The sequence below is a fragment of the Rana temporaria genome, chromosome 9 (genome assembly GCF_905171775.1).
Source record: "Rana temporaria chromosome 9, aRanTem1.1, whole genome shotgun sequence".
Classification (NCBI taxonomy): Eukaryota; Metazoa; Chordata; class Amphibia; order Anura; family Ranidae; genus Rana; species Rana temporaria.
This window is the reverse complement of record NC_053497.1, coordinates 143765539-143785685: the sequence shown is the minus strand read 5'-3', so window position 1 is coordinate 143785685 and position 20147 is coordinate 143765539. Positions and strand designations below refer to the sequence as shown.

The 20147-nt window shown below is 42.8% G+C and overlaps 2 protein-coding genes across 3 annotated transcripts in view; one reads left to right on the top strand and one right to left on the bottom strand.

Moving 5' to 3' along the window:
* LOC120914172 (opioid growth factor receptor-like protein 1) overlaps window positions 1–11536 on the bottom strand; it is a 28501-nt gene extending 16965 nt beyond the window's left edge. Inside the window, exons 1-2 of one of the 2 annotated variants that reach the window (XM_040324711.1) lie at window positions 11352–11536; window positions 3381–3461 (exon numbers count right to left, since the gene is read on the bottom strand). In XM_040324711.1, the coding sequence (XP_040180645.1) occupies window positions 3381–3461; window positions 11352–11474 (204 nt within the window). In that variant the 5' untranslated portion in view covers window positions 11475–11536. The remainder of the gene's footprint in view (window positions 1–3380; window positions 3462–11351) is intronic. The other variant, XM_040324712.1, reaches the window with a different exon arrangement.
* Window positions 11537–13787: 2251 nt separating this feature from the next.
* PHYHD1 (phytanoyl-CoA dioxygenase domain containing 1) overlaps window positions 13788–20147 on the top strand; it is a 43535-nt gene continuing 37175 nt past the window's right edge. The window contains exons 1-2 of the mRNA XM_040324710.1: window positions 13788–13907; window positions 19923–20081. Of these exons, the coding sequence (XP_040180644.1) occupies window positions 13875–13907; window positions 19923–20081 (192 nt within the window). The 5' untranslated portion in view covers window positions 13788–13874. The remainder of the gene's footprint in view (window positions 13908–19922; window positions 20082–20147) is intronic.

The window sequence follows — 20147 nt, the reverse complement described above, 5'->3', positions numbered from 1 at the left end:
CGACGGCCATACTTAACATTGAGTACGCCTCAGAACAGCAGCTTTAACTATACGCCAGAAAAAGCCGAACGCAAACAACGTAAAAAAATGCGCCGGGCCGACGTACGTTCGTGGATCGCCATAACTAGCTAATTTGCATACTCAACGCGGATTTCGACGGGAACGCCACCTAGCGGCCACCGAAAAATTGCAGCTTAGATCCGACGGCGTACTAAGACGTATGCCTGTCGGATCGATCCCAGATGCCGTCGTATCTTGTTTTGTGGATACAAAACACAGATATGACGTGGGAAATTTAAAATTACGCCGGCGTATCAGTAGATACGCCGGCGTAATCCTTTTGTGAATCTGACCCATAGTATTTATGTAATTTGCACACATCAGTACCTTTTACCACAAAATAAAATCAACAAAGTCAGCTGATGAAAATTGTATCACATAGTGCAACTTTTATGTAACGTAGCGGAATAGTTTTACAAACTGAACATATGCTTTTAATTTTAGAGAGCTTGATTTGTTTCAAAGCTACATCACAACATGAATTGAAATTTGACATTCGTTTTGGTAACCATGAGTGCCGCGTCCCTCTGAACTAATAAGGAGAAGTGACCTTCTGGCTTATCAGCGCTTAGTTCAAAAGCCTGGAGGTACATTAATGCATATGGAATGCACATCTTGCACATGTGGAAAAGCACCATCAATGTTAAGCTATATCCAGGTTTTCGAGCAAAATATGCTCACATCTAGACCTCTTTTTCAGGGAATGCCTTGTGGGAATGCCAGTCTGCCCTATCAATTGCCACCAGTGTTTACCTGCACTGCTGATGCAGTGCAACTTCCCTGGGCTGGTTGCGCTTTGCCATAGACTTCTATTATATCCTGCAGGTGTGGTGCACTTTCTAAAAGCACACCAAAACATCTGCATTCAGAAACTGCAGCAAACCCGCAGGATATAATAGAGGTCTATGGCTAAGCACAGCAAACCCGCAGGATATAATAGAGGTCTATGGCTGAGTGCGGCAAACCCATAGGTAAGCTGCACTGCACCCGTGGTGTGGGTAAACCACAGCACATCTGTGGATCCAGAGGCAAGTACCGTAGGCAAAATAAGCAACCAAGCTTTTGAAACCCTGATCAGGCCAAGAAACAAATCACTCCAATGAGTACCATAAAACCATAAACAAAATTTAGCCTAATTTTTGACAGGGCGTCCCCAAAGGATAGTTCCTTTACCTCCTGTTCAGGTGACAAAATTGTCATTAAGGCTTCTTTCACACTGAGGCTGTGGGGGCATCAGCAGTAAACGCCGCTATTTTTAGCGGCGCTTTACCGTAGTTTTTGATTTCAATGGGCAGGGGCGCATTAGGAGCGGTATATACACTGCTCCTACAGCACCTCAAAGATGCGACTAACAGGACTTTTTTTTACCATCCTGCCAGTGTTTAAGCCCTCAGGCTTTCACATTGGAGTGAAAGGAGCGGCTCTTTCAAGGAGCTTTGCAGGCGCTATTTTTAGCGCTATAGCGCCTGCTAAGTGCCTACGTGTCAAAGCAGCCTAAAGGCGCGTACACACGATCGGATTTTCCGACAACAAATGTGTGTGTGATGGCAGGGTTTTGTTGGAAAATCCGACCGTTTGTACGCTCTGACTGCTCTCTGCTGAAAACGGGTCACAGGAGTGCAAAACGGATTGCACTCCTGTGACCCAGAGGAGAAGCCCAGCCTAAAAAGCTCAGGCTAGACTTTTCCTTTTTAAAGGTCATGTGCATGAAAGGCGGGAGTCCCAATACTTTGTAAGTGTTTTTCCCAAAAGTAATGGAGACGTGTGTTTTATATATATATATATATATATATATATATATATATATATATATATATATATATATATATATATATATATATATATATATTGACAGGAAGTCGGGTAAATCTGTGGGTGTTTAGACAATACACCAATTGTTATTGGGCGTCGGCTGCAAATGTAGCCAGAACAGGCTAAAGGCCGTTGGAAAACTTCAGCTGTTCAGAATGAGGCAATTAAGGCCTCTATAAGTAGACCAGAGGATTACCACTGAATTGCTTCATCCTGAGGCTTTGTGAGTGAAGAACAGTAGCTGAAAGTCTTCTGAGGAGGTGAGGAGGATTGATTTTTCTGTGTGATAAAAATCAAAAGACTATTGTTTTTCTGCTGTATGACCAGCAGTGTCTTCCCAGCACTAGGATGTGCCAGACTCCATAGATAGGTTCCTGTGTGGTGAAAATAGACGCCCCAAGTGGCCAGGGTTTATTTTATGTTTGATTTTATTTATGCTGTTTGAAAGCTTGCAATTGTTTCCAGCAAGATGGAAGAATAAACCAAAATCTTTGTTTTCAACAGTCTTCGACTGCCGGTCTGTATAAATTCAGTGTGTGGTGAACCCATCCAAGGGGTCACACACCCTGCTACCGAGCTAACCCCTTACACTATATATATATATATATATATATATATATATATATATATATACACACAAGCTGGACACTAAGCTAAGGGCTGTGTAAGATAGAAAGTTGTTTTCCTATCTGTAAAAGAAGTACATTATTGGTATATTGGCACATAGGGGAGCTGGAATTTAGAAAAGAAAATTGAACTAATGCCGCATACACGCGGTTGTAATTTCTGCCAAGAAAAGTTCCATGTGAGCATTTGGTTGGAAATTCAGACCGTGCGGAGGCCCCATCGGACTTTTTCTGTTTGAAAAATTTGAGAGCTGGTTCTCAAATTTTCAGACGGCAAAAGTTCTTGTAGAAGATTTCGATCGTCTGTATGCAATTCCGACGTGCAAAAAAAACACGCATGCTCAGAATCATTGAACTTCATTTTTCTCGGCTCGTTGTAGTGTTGAACGTCACCGCGTTCTTGAAGGTTGGAATTTTGTGTGACCGTGTGTATGCAACACAAGTTCGAGCCAAAATTCCATCGGGGGAAAAAATCCACGTTTTTCTCGTCGGAATTTCCGATCGTGTGTACCGTTTTTCGGGTTGTAAAAAATTGAATTTTTAATGGTCATGAAAAAATAAAGTTTTTTTTCAACCCGAATCGTTAAAACTGCCTTGCCTAAACACGATCGTGAAAAAATGCTCTCGCAAAGCGCGGTGACGTACAACACGTACGACGGCACTATAAAGAGGAAGTTCCATTTGGATGGCGCCACCCTTTGGGCTGCTTTTCCTGATTTTGTGTTAGTAAAAGACTTGAAAAACGGTTGTGTGTACGCGGCATTAGCCTTTAAACCCTTGCCCACACTATCCAAAACTAAAACAAGTGCTTGGCTTTGGGTTTTAAGCAGTTGTATGTATTCAGTGTTAGCTTAGGTTGAAATGATATTGGTAGTACTTTACCTCATCATAATGCGTTTGATATCCAGGTCTGCCATATTGATGGTCTTTGCCTGTTCTAGATCCTCGACTCTGTTCATGGGGCTAAAATGAACACAGACAATGTAGATAATTAAATTTTAAAGAGAAACCACCAGGATTAATCAGCTTTTTAAATGTTTTTTATTTATATGTTTACATCAGAAATTGACACTGTGACACAATCCCCTGCATCAGATGGCCAGTCTTCAGTCTTCGGGAATAACATTGGTTGTATGGTGGTACAGAGAGCATCATTTCTCATTTTTATATCTCGCAAAAGAGGAGGATTAACCCGTTCATGTTGAGTGTATGCAAATATGCGTTCCCACTGGACTGGGCTTTTTTTTTTTTTTTCGTGGAGCCGCATATTTGTGTATCTCCTTTGTGCTGGCGCACTTCCAGCACAGAGACCGGGGTCTCACCGAGAGCCCTGGGGCCCGTACTAATGATCGGGACCCAGAACTCCTGATTGCGGGTCATCTGATCACCGTGATGGCCTCTGACCTATCACTGTGATCAGTCATTGTGAAGCTCGCCCCCGTGTTTTCTCCCCTTCCCTGTGTTTTAAAGAAAAAAAAAAAACACCTAGCTAAAGGTTTGATCTAGGTTAGTGTTTTGGGCCAGGGTCAGTATTTTATTCTTTTTTTGGACAAGATTTTGTTCTTTAACCGCTTCCCGCCCGGCCCATAGTAATATGACGGCCACAGGAACCTTTCGTCGTTCCGGGCGGCCGTCATATGACGTCCTGGGATTCCTGCAGTGTGGAGTGTGGGGACCCGATGCGCGTGCCTGTCGGCCGCGTTGTCCCGGGGGCACCCGCAATTGCTCGTCGCAGAGCCAGGGACGTGGATCTTTGTGTGTAAACACAGAGATCCACGTCCTGTCAGGGAGAGGAGACTGATGGTGTGTCCCTTGTACATAGGAACACCGATCGGTCACCTCCTCCAGTCAGTCCCCTCCCCCCACAGTAAGAATCACTCCCTAGGAAACACATTAACCCCTTGATCGCCCCCTAGTGTTAACCCCTTTCCCGCCAGTCACATTTATACAGTATAAACAATAGTGTAAATCACACAGTCAGGGGGCCCAAAACCACCTAGCTCTGCTTGAAGTAGTATGTGAGAATCCCGGTGGTAAAATGCCACAGGTTACCATAAGCAACACAACACCGCGGCCACAGCAATACTAGTGAAACAAACCACCGAAGTGATAAGTGAAGTCCGTAAAGTCCAAAATAAATAAAAATAAAGTGGTAAGTCCAATGGCAGGAAAGACACCCGTGTGAACTGCAGAGATGATGTTATTAGGCACCAGACGTGAATCCACCACCAATCATGCGGCTGCTTACCAGAAATCAAGGTCCTGCCGGACCACTATCAGCATATCTCTCAACCATAAGATTTTAGATCAGCAGTGATTCCTCCACTGGAACTAGAACCATACCAGGCTCAACGGTGGGTATAAAAGACAAAAACAGGGCTCCACATAGCATAAAATATTTAGGTTGATAAAAAACAGCATTGGCCTGTAACGCCGGCCGGAGCTCATCTCGGGGCTCTCTAGGCCAATGCTGTTTTTTATCAACCTAAATATTTTATGCTATGTGGAGCTCTGTTTTTGTCTTTTATACCCACCGTTGAGCCTGGTATGGTTCTAGTTCCAGTGGAGGAATCACTGCTGATCTAAAATCTTATGGTTGAGAGATATGCTGATAGTGGTCCGGCAGGACCTTGATTTCTGGTAAGCAGCCGCATGATTGGTGGTGGATTCACGTCTGGTGCCTAATAACATCATCTCTGCAGTTCACACGGGTGTCTTTCCTGCCATTGGACTTACCACTTTATTTTTATTTATTTTGGACTTTACGGACTTCACTTATCACTTCGGTGGTTTGTTTCACTAGTATTGCTGTGGCCGCGGTGTTGTGTTGCTTATGGTAACCTGTGGCATTTTACCACCGGGATTCTCACATACTACTTCAAGCAGAGCTAGGTGGTTTTGGGCCCCCTGACTCTGTGTGATTTACACTATTGTTTATACATTAGAGTGTTAATTTATATGTTTAGCACATGCACTTGGGCAGATGCCTAAATTGTTTGTTTGATATATTCATATGATTTGGTTTAGCGCAATTATTCTTTTTTCCTATCACTATCTTGTTTATACACAATTTAATTGCTGCCTATTAATCCGATTTTTTGATTCACCTTAGCGCAGTTGTTTCCAAATTCTTTATACAGTAAGCAGTGCATATTTATAGCACTGTTCGCTGTATAAATGTGAATGGTCCCAAAATAGTGTCAAAAGTGTCCGATCTGTCTGCCGCAATATCCTAGTCCTGACAAAAATCGCAGATCGCCGCCATTAATAGTAAAAATAAAAAAAAAGTCATAAATCTATCCCCTATTTTATAGGCGCTATAACTTTTGCGCAAACCAATCAATAAACGTTTATTGCGATTTTTTTTTTTTTTTTACCAAAAATATGTAGAATGCGTATCGGCCTAAACTGAGAAATATATATATATATATATATATATATATATATATATATATATATATATATATATATATATATATATATATATATATTTCTCAGTTTAGGCCGATATATATATATATAATATTTTTTTTATTGTGATATATTTATTATAGTAAAAGGTAAAAAATATGGTGCTTTTTTTAAAATTGGCGCTATTTTTTTGTTTATACCGCAAAAAATAAAAACCGCAGAGATAATCAAATAACGCCAAAAGAAAGCTCTATTTGAGGGAAAAAAGGACGTCAATTTTGTTTGGGAGCCACGACGCACGCGCAATTGTCATTCAAAGCGTGTCAGTGCTGAAAACTGAAAATTGGCCTGAGCAGGAAGGGTATCAAAATGCCCGGTATTGAAGTGGTTAAATTAGTATCGGTGTCATTGCCAGTGTGTTTTAGGTATGATAAAAACAAAGTAAAATGCGCACTATTGTTTCTGGGCTGTATTACGGGTATGAACAAACAACTAACATACACATATGTGGTATCACTGCGATTGTCAGGAGCAAGATAACTAAATTTGGATTGTTCTTTGGTGTGAGGTTATGGTAGTAGCAAGAAATATACAGCTAAATGTAAAAATGATTTTTTTACTATTTTAGATAAATTTTCCTTTGATAATAAAAAAAATCAGGAGCTAACAATTAACATTTACCACCAAACGAAAGTTTATTTTGTCCTTAACCACTTCAGCCCCGGAAGGATTTACCCTCACTAATGACTAGACCATGTTTTGCGATACAACACTGCATCGTTTTAACTGACAATTGCATGGTCGTGCAACATGCTACCCAAACAAAAATGTTTCCCCACAAATAGAGATTATTTTTCTGCTATTTAATCACCTCTGCGGTTTTTATTTTTTGCGCTATAAACAAATTTTGAAAAAAAAAAGCTATATTTAATTTTTGCTATAGTAAAAATCCCCCTAAAAAATATAAATAAACAACTTTCTTCCTAAAAGTTATAGTGTCGACAAAATAGGGGATATATTTATGGCGTGTGTATATATATATATATATATATATATATATATATATATATATATATATATATATATATATATATATATATATATATACATATATATATATATATATATATATATATATATATATATATATATATATTTAATTTTTATTTAATTTTTTTACTAGTAATGGCGGCGATTTGAGATTTTTTATTGAGACTGCGACTTAGCGGTGGACAGATCAGACACTTATGACACTATTTTGGGACCACTGACATTTATAAAGCGATCAGAGCTAAATCTAGCCACTGATTACTGTATAAATGTCCCTGACAGGGAAGGGGTTTAACACTAGGGTGCGATCAAGGGGTTAAATGTGTGTCCTAGGGATTGATTCTAACTGGGGGGGGGGGGGGGGACTGCCTGGGGGAGGATGACCAATCATTGTATATATTTAGTATGAACAACAGATCAGTCTCCTCACCCCTCACAGAACGGAGATCTGTCTGTTTACATTGACAGATCTCCGTTCTGCCTCTCTCAGGAGCGATTGCGGATGCCGGGCACACGCGCCCCCTAGTGGTCTTAAAGCAGTCGACGTATAGCTACAACAATTTACCCACTACAGCCAACCTGCCTCAGTATAACTGTGGCGGCTGGTCCTCCTAGATGTTAAAAAAAAAAAACAAGATAAGTTAAAGATATCGACAAAGGCTGGACTATGGGAATTGAGGCATTCCAGACTAGACTATTCTCACTTTGGACAGAATAATCTCTACAGTTTCTCATAGAATGGTGGTGCGCCTAGATTCCACAGACTGACAGCTGGCCTAAAGCTAGATAAGATGGTTTTACATTTAACTGAAGTTATAAGCAAGATGCCCTTATAGACAGCCCTCAACCTGTGATAGATTTCCTTTATAGAAGTATCTTAGCTTTGTATTATCCTTTACCTTTTTAAAATATTGGTACCATGTTGGCTTTCTGCCAATCAGCCAGTACTATTCCAGTAACTAAGAGTGGGGAGAGGGGGCCCCCCCTCCCACTGCTCTCCCGTGCCCTCCGCCACTTACCGGAGCCGTCGGTAGCGCCGGAGGCGATCGGGTCCTCTCTCCTGCTCGGTATGGATATGAGTGAGGGGAAGATGGGCCCCCACCCATCTCCATACCTTAGCAGGGCTGAAGGAAAGTCAAAACATCACTTCCACCCATAGTTCTTAAAGGGAAATTTTTTTGTCATTTTTTCAAATGACAACATTTTTTTTATTTTTTGTGTAAATATGAGCGCTGAGGTCTTTTTGACCCCAGATCTCATATTTAAGAGGACCTGTCATGCTTTTTTCTGTTACAAGGGATGTTTACATGACACAATTTTTTTTTTTTTAAAGAACGGTGTAAAAATTGAAAAATAAAAGGTAAAATAAATAAGTATTTTTTTTTTTTTTTTTTAAATGCGCCTTGTCCCGCCGAGCTTGTGTGCAGAGGCGAATGCATACGTGAGCAGCTCCCGCATATGAAAACTGTGTTCAAACTACATATGTGAGATATCATCACGATTGTTGGAGCGAGAGCAATAATTCTAGACCTCCTCTGTAACTCAAAACATGCAACCTGTAGAATTTTTTTTAAGTTTTTTTAAGTTTAATGGTTTGTCACCATTCCACGAGCGGGTGCAATTTTGAAGCGTGACATGTTTGGTATCAATTTATTCGGTGTAACATTATCTTTTACAATATAAAAAAAAATTGGGCTAACTTTACTGTTGTCGTATTTTTTTTATTCAAAAAAGTGTATTTTTTCCAAAAAAAGTGCGATTGTAAGACCGCTGTGCAAATACGGTGTGACATAAAGTATTGCAATGACCGCCCTTTTATTCTCTAGGGTGTTAGAAAAAAATGTATAATGTTTGGGGGTTCTAAGTAATTTTTCTAGCAAAAAAAAATAGTTTTTAACTTGGAAACAACATATCTGAAAAAGAGGCTCGGTCCTTAAAGGGGTTGTAAAGGTTCATGTTTTTTCACCTTAATGCATCCTATGCAGTAAAGCACGGGTCAACCACAAAAACAAATTTAACGTTAAAAGGAAATGGGGTCTTCTGGGACCTGTGTGTGTCCCAGAAGACAGCGGCCCATTCACAAATCGCGGCGCGACACGCAAATGCGCAGTAGGAAGAGGGGAAGTGAAGCCGCAAGGCTCCACTGCCTGTTTCCCTTTGTTAGGGTGGTGGCACCATCACCCGATCCGATGGACGGATTGGCCTCGGGGGGCCGACATTGCCGGGCTCTCCCTTTGCTCAGTCTTCTCGGCTCTTCATTTTTGAGCTTAAGGGCCCTTTCACATGTACGGACCATAAGTCTGCATTTTCATCTGTCTGTTTGCGGATGAAAACGGGACATACATGGGTCCCTATGTGATTATGGGTGTCAGCGGATGACCATCCGCTGACACCCGTAATTTGTCTGCCTCCGCAAAGATCCGCATTTTTTGGACGGAAGAAAACCCTATATTTCTTCCGTCTGCCGGATCGGATGAACATGGACATACGGTCCGTGTTCATCTGATCCCCCATAGGGGAGAGCGGAGTAAAGACAGAGGGCGGTCCTTGCACAGTGTGCGGGGACCGCCCTGTCAGCTGTCAGCTCAGCGGGGATTTTACGGAGGATCCCCACTGAGCTTTTGAGGGCACACGGAGCGGATCATTACTGATCCGCCCGTGTCAAAGGGCCCTAAGGGATTTTGCTTCAGGTGATAAAACTCTCAGATGTGAACAGGTGCCATTGAAATGAATGGGATTTTGCTTATTGGGCATTTTTTAAGGCGTTTTACGAGCATTTTATGAGCTGAAAACGCTCAGGTGTGAATGCATTTTAATTTAAGGGGAATTTGATATTTAGAAACAAAAACTTGTCAGGTTGTATTCTTTCCCAACTCTATCCAAAACAAACAAGAAAAGTTTTGGCTATAGAGTGTTACTAAACCCAAAACTGTATATGCAGTAAAGCATGCTTGTGGAAGCATGCACTGTGGAACCTAAGAGGTTAATCCTCTGCATTGTGTAAAAGGGCTGTTTGAGCCTGTCTTCTGTGATCCTCTCCTCCTTTCAGGGACCGCAATATATCTCCTGAAAGAACAGAGCATTGGGGGGAAAGCATGCTCAGTTTGGTGTGTATTGCTAGAGAGGATTTTTTTCTTTGGAGAGTGCATGTGATCAACACATGGCCAATCGGAACTGTCCAGACAGCGGGTCAGGGGTCCTGCAGGCTTATAGGACACTTATGGGAGAATGAAAACTCCTTCTACGAGCTTTAACTAGACACTGATAGAAGTCACATGGCTGCTATATATTTCTGATGAGAAAAGGTACCGTATTTATCGGCGTATACCGCGCACTTTTTTCCCCTTAAAATAAGGGAAAAATCGTGGGTGTCGCGATATACGCCGATACCCGCTTCCCGCGCTCAGTTTGAATGTCTGCACTGACATATACCGAGTGCAGTACACTCGGCTACATTCGGCCAGGCTCGGCTTCGCTCGTGCTTACGCATAAACATCACAGAGCGTGAGCACGAGCGAAGCCGAGCCTGGCCGAATGTAGCCGAGTGTACTGCACGACGGTATATGTCAGCGCAGGCATTCAAACCATGAGCGCGGGAAGCGGCGATTGGACGGGTAACAGCGCGGGAGAAGCCAGGAGGACACCACCGCAGCCGCAGACAGACCCCAGACCCGACGAGGAGGACACTACCGAAGCCGCAGACGACACCGGACCCGACGAGGAGGACACTACCCAAGCCGCAGACGGACGCCGGACCCGACGAGGAGGACACTACCCAAGCCGCAGACGGACCCGACATGGACGCCGCGCAAGACACCAAAACTGTAAGTACTAAAATGTTTTTTTTTTTTACAGGAATGCGGGTCCACATTAGGGGTGCGCGCTATACGCCGGAGCGCGCAATACCCCGATAAATACGGTATTTAGCTATTTATATTTACTAAAGTAATTGCATTTCTGTGTACTGTGGGAGACCAGATATAGTAAATGCAGGGTCCCGGGTTTAGTAACACGTTAACTATGTTTTTACTGTACATGAGATTTTGTAGAAATCACTAACTGCAATCAAAACAGTCACTGTGTCTAAAGCTGGCCACACTTTCTCCATAGCCATAGATTCCCCCATGAACCAATCTAGTTGCTGCTATTGAATTTGGACCGCTGTCACCAGTGGCTATCAGATTGCCCAAACGGTGACTATGGCTGATTGGCTGCAGCCGCTGTTTGGCTGACATTTTATCATCTGGCCCCTGTGATTGTTGATCTATCCAGTTGGTCGGTTACCCATGGCTCAAATTGTGGCTTATTTCCAGAAATCGGCAGAGATTCGGGATGTATATGGCCATAGCATAGCTTTATCTGTCATAGACCAGCACTAAGTCCGGTGATTACCTGTAGATGTGTGTTTCTCGTCTCTCCTGACTGCTTCTGGGAAAAGTCATGTTGCAAGTTCTCAGATTTGCCATTAAAAGGGTAGACCGTGGGTCTTTCAGTGGAAGGTCGGAATCCACTCATACTGTTCCTGAAGACTGTTAAAACGGAAAGCGAAACATCAACAGGCTTTGTTAGTAACCAGAGTAACCAGAGTTTCCGGTTACAAAACAGACTTTGTGCGTCATTTTATTGCCTGCTTTAAAGGCGGAAGTCAACTTTAAAAAAAAAGGAAAGAAAATAAGTTTCCTCCTGCTAGGCAATATCATAATGTGCTAGTATGCACTGCACAGGGTTAATGACTGACTGTTTTAGGGAACACATACTGTACCTGCATGAATTGGTGTTTGTATCTGCCTGGCGTTTGTTTGTTTTATTTTCTAAATAGGTTCCTTTAAACCCGGTTCACACTGGGGCGGCACGACTTTGGGGGCGACTCGGCAAGTCGATCTCAAGACGACTTCAGAGGCGACTTGCAAAATGACTTCTGTATTGAAGTCAATGCAAGATGCCCCGAGTCGCCTCCAAAGTCGTACAAAACGTTTTTCTATGTCGGAGCGACTTGAGTTGCTCCTATTAGAACGGTTCTATTGAGTGGAGCACAACTTGTCAGGGGGCTGAGTCGCCTGACGAGTCGCTCTGAGAAATCGACTCTTAAGCTAGTGCATTGTTGGTTCACTTACCTTTTTCCTTCGATTTCCCTTCTAAATGTTTTTTTTTCTTTGTCTGAATTTCTCACTTCCTGTTCCTCCTCGGTAAGCTTGCCCCCATCATCCGAGTCGTTCTTGCTGGGGGTTAGTCAGCCAGAACAGCTTACTGAGGAGGAACAGGAAGTGAGAAATTCAGACAAAGAAAAAAAAAATATTTTGAAGGGAAATTGAAGGAAAAGGTAAGTGAACAAACAATGCACTAGCTTAAAGGAACCTATTTAGAAAATATAAAACAAACCTTTACAACCCCTTTAAAAGAAAGGTATAGGCACAGACGTGCGCCAGGTGTGCCTAGGCACACCCTAATCACCCTGTGCAGCATAGATTTTCCCTACTGCCCTAGCACCTTTCTTTACTCCCCCGCACCGCTGCTGGCTTCCCTCCTCTGCCGCTGGCTGTTGTTGCAGGGATGTTTTAGGATGAATGGGGGAAGGGGCCAGAAAATGTTATTTATTGGCCCCTTCCCTTCTGAATAAAGATAGTGAGCGATCTGTAGATAGTGTTGGAGCTTTGGGGTGTACACCCTAATGCAATAGGCTGCGCACACCTATGGGTATAGGAATAGTTTTTTTTTTTGTTTTTATAATTATACTTGCCTAGGTGGATACAACATTGGTCCCCCCTTGTCTCTAACACTGAGAACCGAGCGTTCAAACACTGCTGATCGCTCGGATGTCTTTTTTAAAAGCACATGATTAGGGCTTCCAAAGATGGTGGTCTTTTTGGTCTCAGAACAGTCTTGTCACCACTCCTCTAGCTGTCATAACATACAGAGCAAGGTCAGTGACTTGGATTTCCTCACTTTGAAGAGATTTCCTTTCACTTCTTGCTATATGTACAGGAAAGGAAACAAACCCTTAGCCCTGGCATCCCTTTTAAAGTGGTAGTAAACCACGAATATATATATATATATATATATATATATATATATATATATATATAATTTTTTTTTTCCCCTGCAAATGAATGTCGTCATGTGCTAGTATGTATCGCATACTAACACATTATTAAAATGTGACAGCAGTGGGAGCCAATGGCTGCGCTGCTATCAATCATCCAATGAAGAGCTGGGGGAAAGCAACGAGGCATCGCGTCCACGGATATTCGGGGCTCAGGTAAGTAAAACGGGGGCTCGGGGGAGCCGTAGAGTGCAAGGTGTTTTTTCACCTAAATGCGAAAATACACAAAGCTTTACAACCCCTTTAATGACTTGGCGAGGATCTGCAAAGAGGAGTGGGACAAAATCCCTCCTGAGATGTGTGCAACTACAAGAAATGTCTGACCTCTGCCAAAAACGGTTTTGCCACCGAGTACCCGGGTACTCATGTTTTGCGAAGGGGTCAAATACTTATTTCACTCAATGCAAATATAGAACTTTTTTGAAATGCGTTTTTCTGGATATTTTGTTTATTCTGTCTCTCACTGTTAAAATAAACCTACTATAAAATGATGGACTGATCATTTCTTTGTCATCAAATACTTGTTTCCCTCATTGTATACTCCTGGACAAAAAGAAAATCACCTCTTTTGGCTTGGCTTTCTTCATAACCAGTATGACAGGTCCACTTTAATCTGCACACAATAACGGTGAATGCAGAAATGCAAGTTTTTGTTTTGTTTGGCCAAGTTTCTCTTGTCTTTTGGTCAGCTGATTAGTCACATGGCCAGGGGGGAATGCAGGGGCCTCCTGTACTTTATCTCCTTGGATCATCTGCTGTGTTTTCTCCTCTCCTCCCCTGGTCAGGAGGTCACAGGCGGATTTGCACGGCTCAATATGGCTCTGGTGACAGATGAACAGGTCCAGAAGGTGAGAAAAATTCTACATTCCTCTACCTGAATTCCTTACACCTCCTTCATTTTAATGTCTGATGAGCAGGGCATGCTGGGAGTTTTAGTTCTGCAAAACCTGATAGCTGTCAACCTTTGCAGCAGTTGTTCTGTCTTTACATATTCGTATCAGCTGTGACCAAGGGCAGGCTGACTGATGCATATTGAGGCGTGCGGGGAAATCACTTTGGATGCTACTGTATGCTTAATTTATTAACCACTTGCTTACTGGGCACATATACCCCCCTCCTGCCCAGGTGAAATTTCAGCTTTCGGCACTGCGTCGCTTAAACTAACAATTGCGCGGTCGTGCGACGTGGCTCCCAAACAAAATTGATGTCCTTTTTTCCCCCACAAATAGAGCTTTCTTTTGGTGGTATTTGATCGGTTTTTATTTTTTGCGCTATAAACAAAAAAGTGCGACAATTTTGAAAAAAATACAATATTTTTTACTTGTTGCTATAATAAATATCCCAATTAAAAAAAAAAAAAAAAAAATTTTTTCTCAGTTTAGGCCGTATTCTTCTACATATTTTTGGTAAAAAAAAAAAAAATCGCAATAAGCGACTGGTTTGCGCAAAAGTTATACCGCCTACAAAATAGGGGAAAGAATTATTATTTTTTATTATTTTTTTTTTTTTACTAGAAATGGCGGTGATCTGCCATTTTTTATTGGGACTGTGACGTTATGGAGGACGCATCGGACACTTTTGACACATTTTTGGCGCCATTCTCATTTATACTGCGATCAGTGCTATAAATATGCACTAATTACAGTATAAATGTGACTGGCATTGAAGGGGTTAACACTAGGGGGTGAGGAAGGGGTTAAATGTATTCCCTGCATAGTGTTTCTAACTGTGGGGGAGGGGGGGTGACTGGGGGAGGTGACCGATCTATGTCCCTATGTACAAGAGACACAGATCGGTCTCCTCTCCAGAGACAGGACGCTATCTCTGTGTGAGCCGGCAATGACAGATGATCTCATATGTTTACATATGAGATCATCTCTCATTGGCCGCACAGATCGCATCGCAAACGGCCACTCTGATTGGCCGTTCGCGGCGATCTGTAATTGGCTGTGTCCAAGGGACACGGCCAACACAGAGTTTCCCGGATGCGCGCGCGGGGAACGCGCAAAGGGGCGGACGTCAATTGACGTCCACTTGGATTTTCGGATCCGCGCTGTAGCCGTCATTTGACTATAGCGCGGATCCCAAGCGGTTAAACTGTAACACAAATGTAACAATATGATTTTATCATAAATGTTATTATTATTCAGGATTTATATAGTGCCAGCACTTTACGCAGTGCTTTACAATATAAAGGGAGACAATACAGTTGTAATACAATAAAATACAAGAGTATTAAGAGGGCCCTGTTCAGAAGAGCTTACAATCTAATAAAATGTTATGTTGCCATTGATTTTTATTGCTTAAAATAAAGGTCATTGTGGCAAAAAGATTGCTGAAGCTTGGTAAATAAGGCCTGTTTTCTGTATTAATTGGGTACAGGTGTTATTTTCTGTTACTGCTTATATTTGCCAAAATGGTAGATACTATAAAGCCTCTTGCACACTGCAGCTAAAAAAAAGTTTTTAAAATACAGCTTATTAATTGTAAGGCACATAAACAAGCGCCGTGCATTTTTCAGTAAAAAATGTATGTCTCATGCGTGCAAATTTCCATTTACATATTGCGCAGAACAAGAACATGAGAATACGTTTTTGTACATTTGTGCTGAAAAAGTAGATACTTAAAGCGGATGTTCCGCCAAAAAAAAATATTAAAAGCCAGCAGCTACAAATACTGCAGCTGCTGACTTTTAATATTAGGACACTTGCCTGTCCTGGAGTCCAGCGGCGTCCGCAGCAGATGACGATCGCTCGTCACCCTGCTGCTCCCCCGTTCATCCACGCTGAGGGAACCAGGAAGTGAAGCGCTGCGGCTTCACTGCCCGGTTCCCTACGGCGCGAGTCGCGCCGCGCCCGCCGATTGGCTCCCGATGTGTGCTGGGAGCCGAGTGTTCCCAGCACACAACGGGGGGGGCGACGGGATGTGACGCAATGCCCGTCTTTTGCCCGTGAATGCCGGGCCTGAAGTGGGTGCAAATACCTGTCTTTAGACAGGTATCTGCACCCCCCTCCCCCCTGAAAGGTGTGAAATGTGACACCGGATGGGGGGAGGGTTCCGATCAGCGGGACTTCACTTTAGGGTGGAGAACCGCTTTAAAGCAGAGTTCCCCCCAAAAATTTAACCTCTGCAGATACCTGTCTAATCCAGGTATTTGCTCCCACTTCCAGGCAAAGATTGCTGCAGTATTCATGGCAATCTACACCATGTCTGGCCCCTCCTCCGCCCCCCCCTGCTGTCTTCTGGGAGACACATAGGTCCCAGAAGACAGCAGGGACCAGTGAGATTGTGCAGAGCGACTCGCACATGCGCAGTAGGGAACCAAGAAGTGAAGCTTCAGGGCTTCACTTCCTGACTCCCTTACCGAAGATGGCGGCGCCTCCGAGAGCTGAGGGACAGATCGGCTTTGGGTGCTGACATTGCGGGCGCCATGGATAGGTACGTGTCCATATATTAACCACTTGCCGACCGCTGCACGACAATATACGTCGACAGAATGGCACAGGCAGGCAAATGCGCATATATACGTCACTGCCTCCCAGCGGGCCCCCTCCCTGGTGCCTGCGGCAGTCGGCATCTTTGCAGGAGCGATCCGAGATGAGGCGGAGGCCACCGATTCATGGCCACCCCCTCACGATCGCTCCTGGCAAATGAGCTTCTTCCTCTGGCTGTGAATTGTAAATACAGGCAGAGGAAGTGATGTCATCTCTCCTCGAGGTAACCCATTCACCCCCTGTCGCCAGTGTCACTAAGCAATTTTTTTTTCTGATCGTCCTATAGGTTTCGCAGGTGACGCTAGGTAGCCAGTTATTGAGGTTCACCGTCAGCTTTTTATAGCGTCGGGCACCCCCATATACTACCCAATAAAGGTTTTAACCCCCTGATTGCCCCCCTAGTTAACCCTTTCACTAGTGATCACTGTATAAGTGTTACGGATGACGCTGGTTAGTTAGTTTGCTTTTTATAGTGTCAGGGCACCCGCCGTTTATTACCCAATAAAGGTTTAACCCCCTGATCTCCCAGCGGGTGATATCAGTTAAGTTTAGTTTCATATAGGGTCTGCATCGCCCCAGGCAGCATCAGATTAGTGCCAGTAGCGCTAATACCCACGCATGCAGCGATAGTGGTATAGTATCTGAACGGATCAATATCTGATCTATACTAGCATCCCCAGCAGTTTAGGCTTCACAAAAACGCAGTGTTTTTTTTTTTTTTTTTTTTTTATTATGAAATTTTTTATTGATTTTTTTAACATTTCCATTTAACAATATATCACATATCAAAAACGGTGTAATAGTGTAAACATCATTATCTATATCCTATACGCCCCCCTCCCCCAAAAAAGTAGGGGAAAAAAAGGCAGTCTCCCTCCCCCCGACATAATCCCTGTGACTCTCCCCCCACCCCCCCTGGAGAGAAAGAGAGTAAAAAAAGAAAACTAAAAACCCCCCTTACCCACCAAAAAATATTATATAAGAGGCTTCTAAATGCCATATTACCCCTTTATAACTTATCACTCCTATTACCCCCCACTATCCTTTCCTATTAAAAAATAAAACCTTTATTTACGAGGCTTCTAAAAGCCATATTGCCCCCTTGTAACTTATCCCACCCATTTCCCCACTTCCCAGCTTCCCTATTTCCAATTGGGGGGGGGGGGGGGGGCGGCAACAAGAACATTCGTAAAAGGGGGGTGGACGAAAGACAAGAGAAAGAGAGAAAAAAAAGGAAAATTAAATAACTAAAATAATTTTCACCCCCCACCTTTCACTCTATCTCTCACCATGGGCATTTACTTAAAACTCTGGCAGCTCTTTATATTCTATCATTCTGTCCAAATTTCTCTAAACTTGTCCTTTTCTATTTTTAACCATATAAATCCATATTTCTGCCTCCATAATTAAATTAACTTCTCTCTTCCAGTCAAGAATAGTTGGCCTTTTCGTCTGTTTCCACAATCCAGGTATTAATAGTTTAGCCGCATTTAGTAAATGAGGCGTGATACTATCCTTATATGATCCAATGAACCTCGCTGTCCCATGGAATAAGAAGTTTAGGGGGGTCAGTTCCATTTCCCCAGGAGACAGCCTTTAAACCCAGGGGGCAATTTCTTGCCAACACCCTCTGATCTTCGGGCATGACCCACCACAGGTGTAGTAAAGTACTTCACTACTCTGTATATTTGAAATCAATACTATTAGTGCCTAAAAAGTCCATCCAGGGGAACTCTCCTCTCCTGTTAGTTCCAGCAGTATAGTGATAGCTGTACTCCCGGCACTTAGTAAAAATGTAAATTGTAAATAAAGAGATGGGATTGTGTATCTTATTGGACCTAAACCGTAGTAAGCCAGTACATTTTAGATAGTAATTGAATTATAATAATTCCTGGAGTTCGGCATTAACTCTTCATCTTGTGTTTCTGCAATAGGAAATTAAGTGATATCTCCCTGATGGAACACTGAAAAAAAACTGACAAAGGTCCTTAGGCCTCATTCACACAACTATTCGTTGTTCGTATGTAATAGAACATGCATTGATTACCTGCGGATGATCAGCTGTGGGTGCTGTAAGCCTTCCATTGCTTACAATAATACTGCGTACACACGAAATTTTTTCAGCATGAAAAAAAAACGTAGTTTTTCAGCATGTCCAAAAAACGACGTTTCCCCAACTTCATCATTAAAACGACGTTGCCCACACACCATCGTTTTTGATCTAGCAAAGCGCGGTGACGTACAACACGTACAATGGCACTATAAAGGGGAAGTTCCATTCGCCTTTGGGCTGCTTTAGCTGATTCCGTGTTAGTAAAAGACGATTCACGCTTTTCTGTCTGTTACAGCGTGATGAATGTGCTTACTCCATTATGAACGTAAGTTTTACCAGAACGAGCGCTCCCGTCTCATAACTTGCTTCTGAGCATGCGCAGGTTTTTTTTGTCGTTTTAGCCCACACATGATCATTTTTTACAACCCGAAAAACATCATAGTTTAAAACGACGTTAAAAAATGCAGCATGTTCGAATTTTTTTTTGGGGCGTTATTCAGAACCTGAAAAATGATGTGTAGCCCACACACGATCATTTTAAATGACGTTTTTGAAAAAAAAAAACGTGTTTTTCATGCCGAAAATTATCGTGTGTACGCGGCATAAGGCTTACAGAGTGTGCTGATTTAAGGTTTGAGTTTGTGGCCAATTTAAATGAATAAGCTGCAGGTTATTATGTGACATAACATGCATTAAATTATTGAATCAGACCAGAAAGGCCCCAAGGGTCTCCTGTATTGTAAGAAGTGTCAGAGCTGTCATTGCTGCGCTTCTTTTGAAAATTCTACTTCCCTGGATGTGTCTGGCATCAACTCCCTCCTAGAACAAAAAAAGTCAAGTTCTATCTGCTTAATAATCAATTGCTACTCTTAGCAATTAAAAAGGGGCTCCAGCCAAAAGGGGAAGCTCTGCTTGTCTGCCTTCTCCCCCTCTGCATTTGGCACACCTTTTGGGGGGGGGGGGCAATTGAGCTGGAAGTTCGCCCCCCCTCCTCCTTCAACCACAAAGAGCTGCTCGCTTCCCACATGCGCAGTAGGGAACCGAATGTGAAACCGCAAGGCTTTACTGCCGGTTTCCCCCTAGGGGAGATGGTGGTGGCAGCACCCCGATAGCCGCTTGAGAAATTGGCTTGGGTGAGGACACCGCTGGATTCCTGGACAGGTAAGTGCCCTAATATTAGAAGTCAGAAGCTACATTATTTGTAGCTGCTGACTTTTTTAATTTTTTTCTGAAGGAGGCTGGAGTTCCCTCCTCATAGCTGTAGTCTTGTTGAGTTATAAATGTTCTCATTATTGTCTTGGATGTTTTATGTGCAGTTCCGTGAAAATGGGTTTTTGGTTCTGGAGAGGCTGTTTAATGAAGAAGAATGCAAGTCCATGAAGGAAGAAATAGGGAGGATAATACAAGAGATGGACGTGCCTCCTCACTTACGAACAGAGTTCTCTACACAGCAAGAAGAACAGCTCCAAGCCCAGGTATGCAACAGGCCATATCCTAGTGCCACCAACTCCAAACAAATGCTCAGCGTGACAGGAACATAC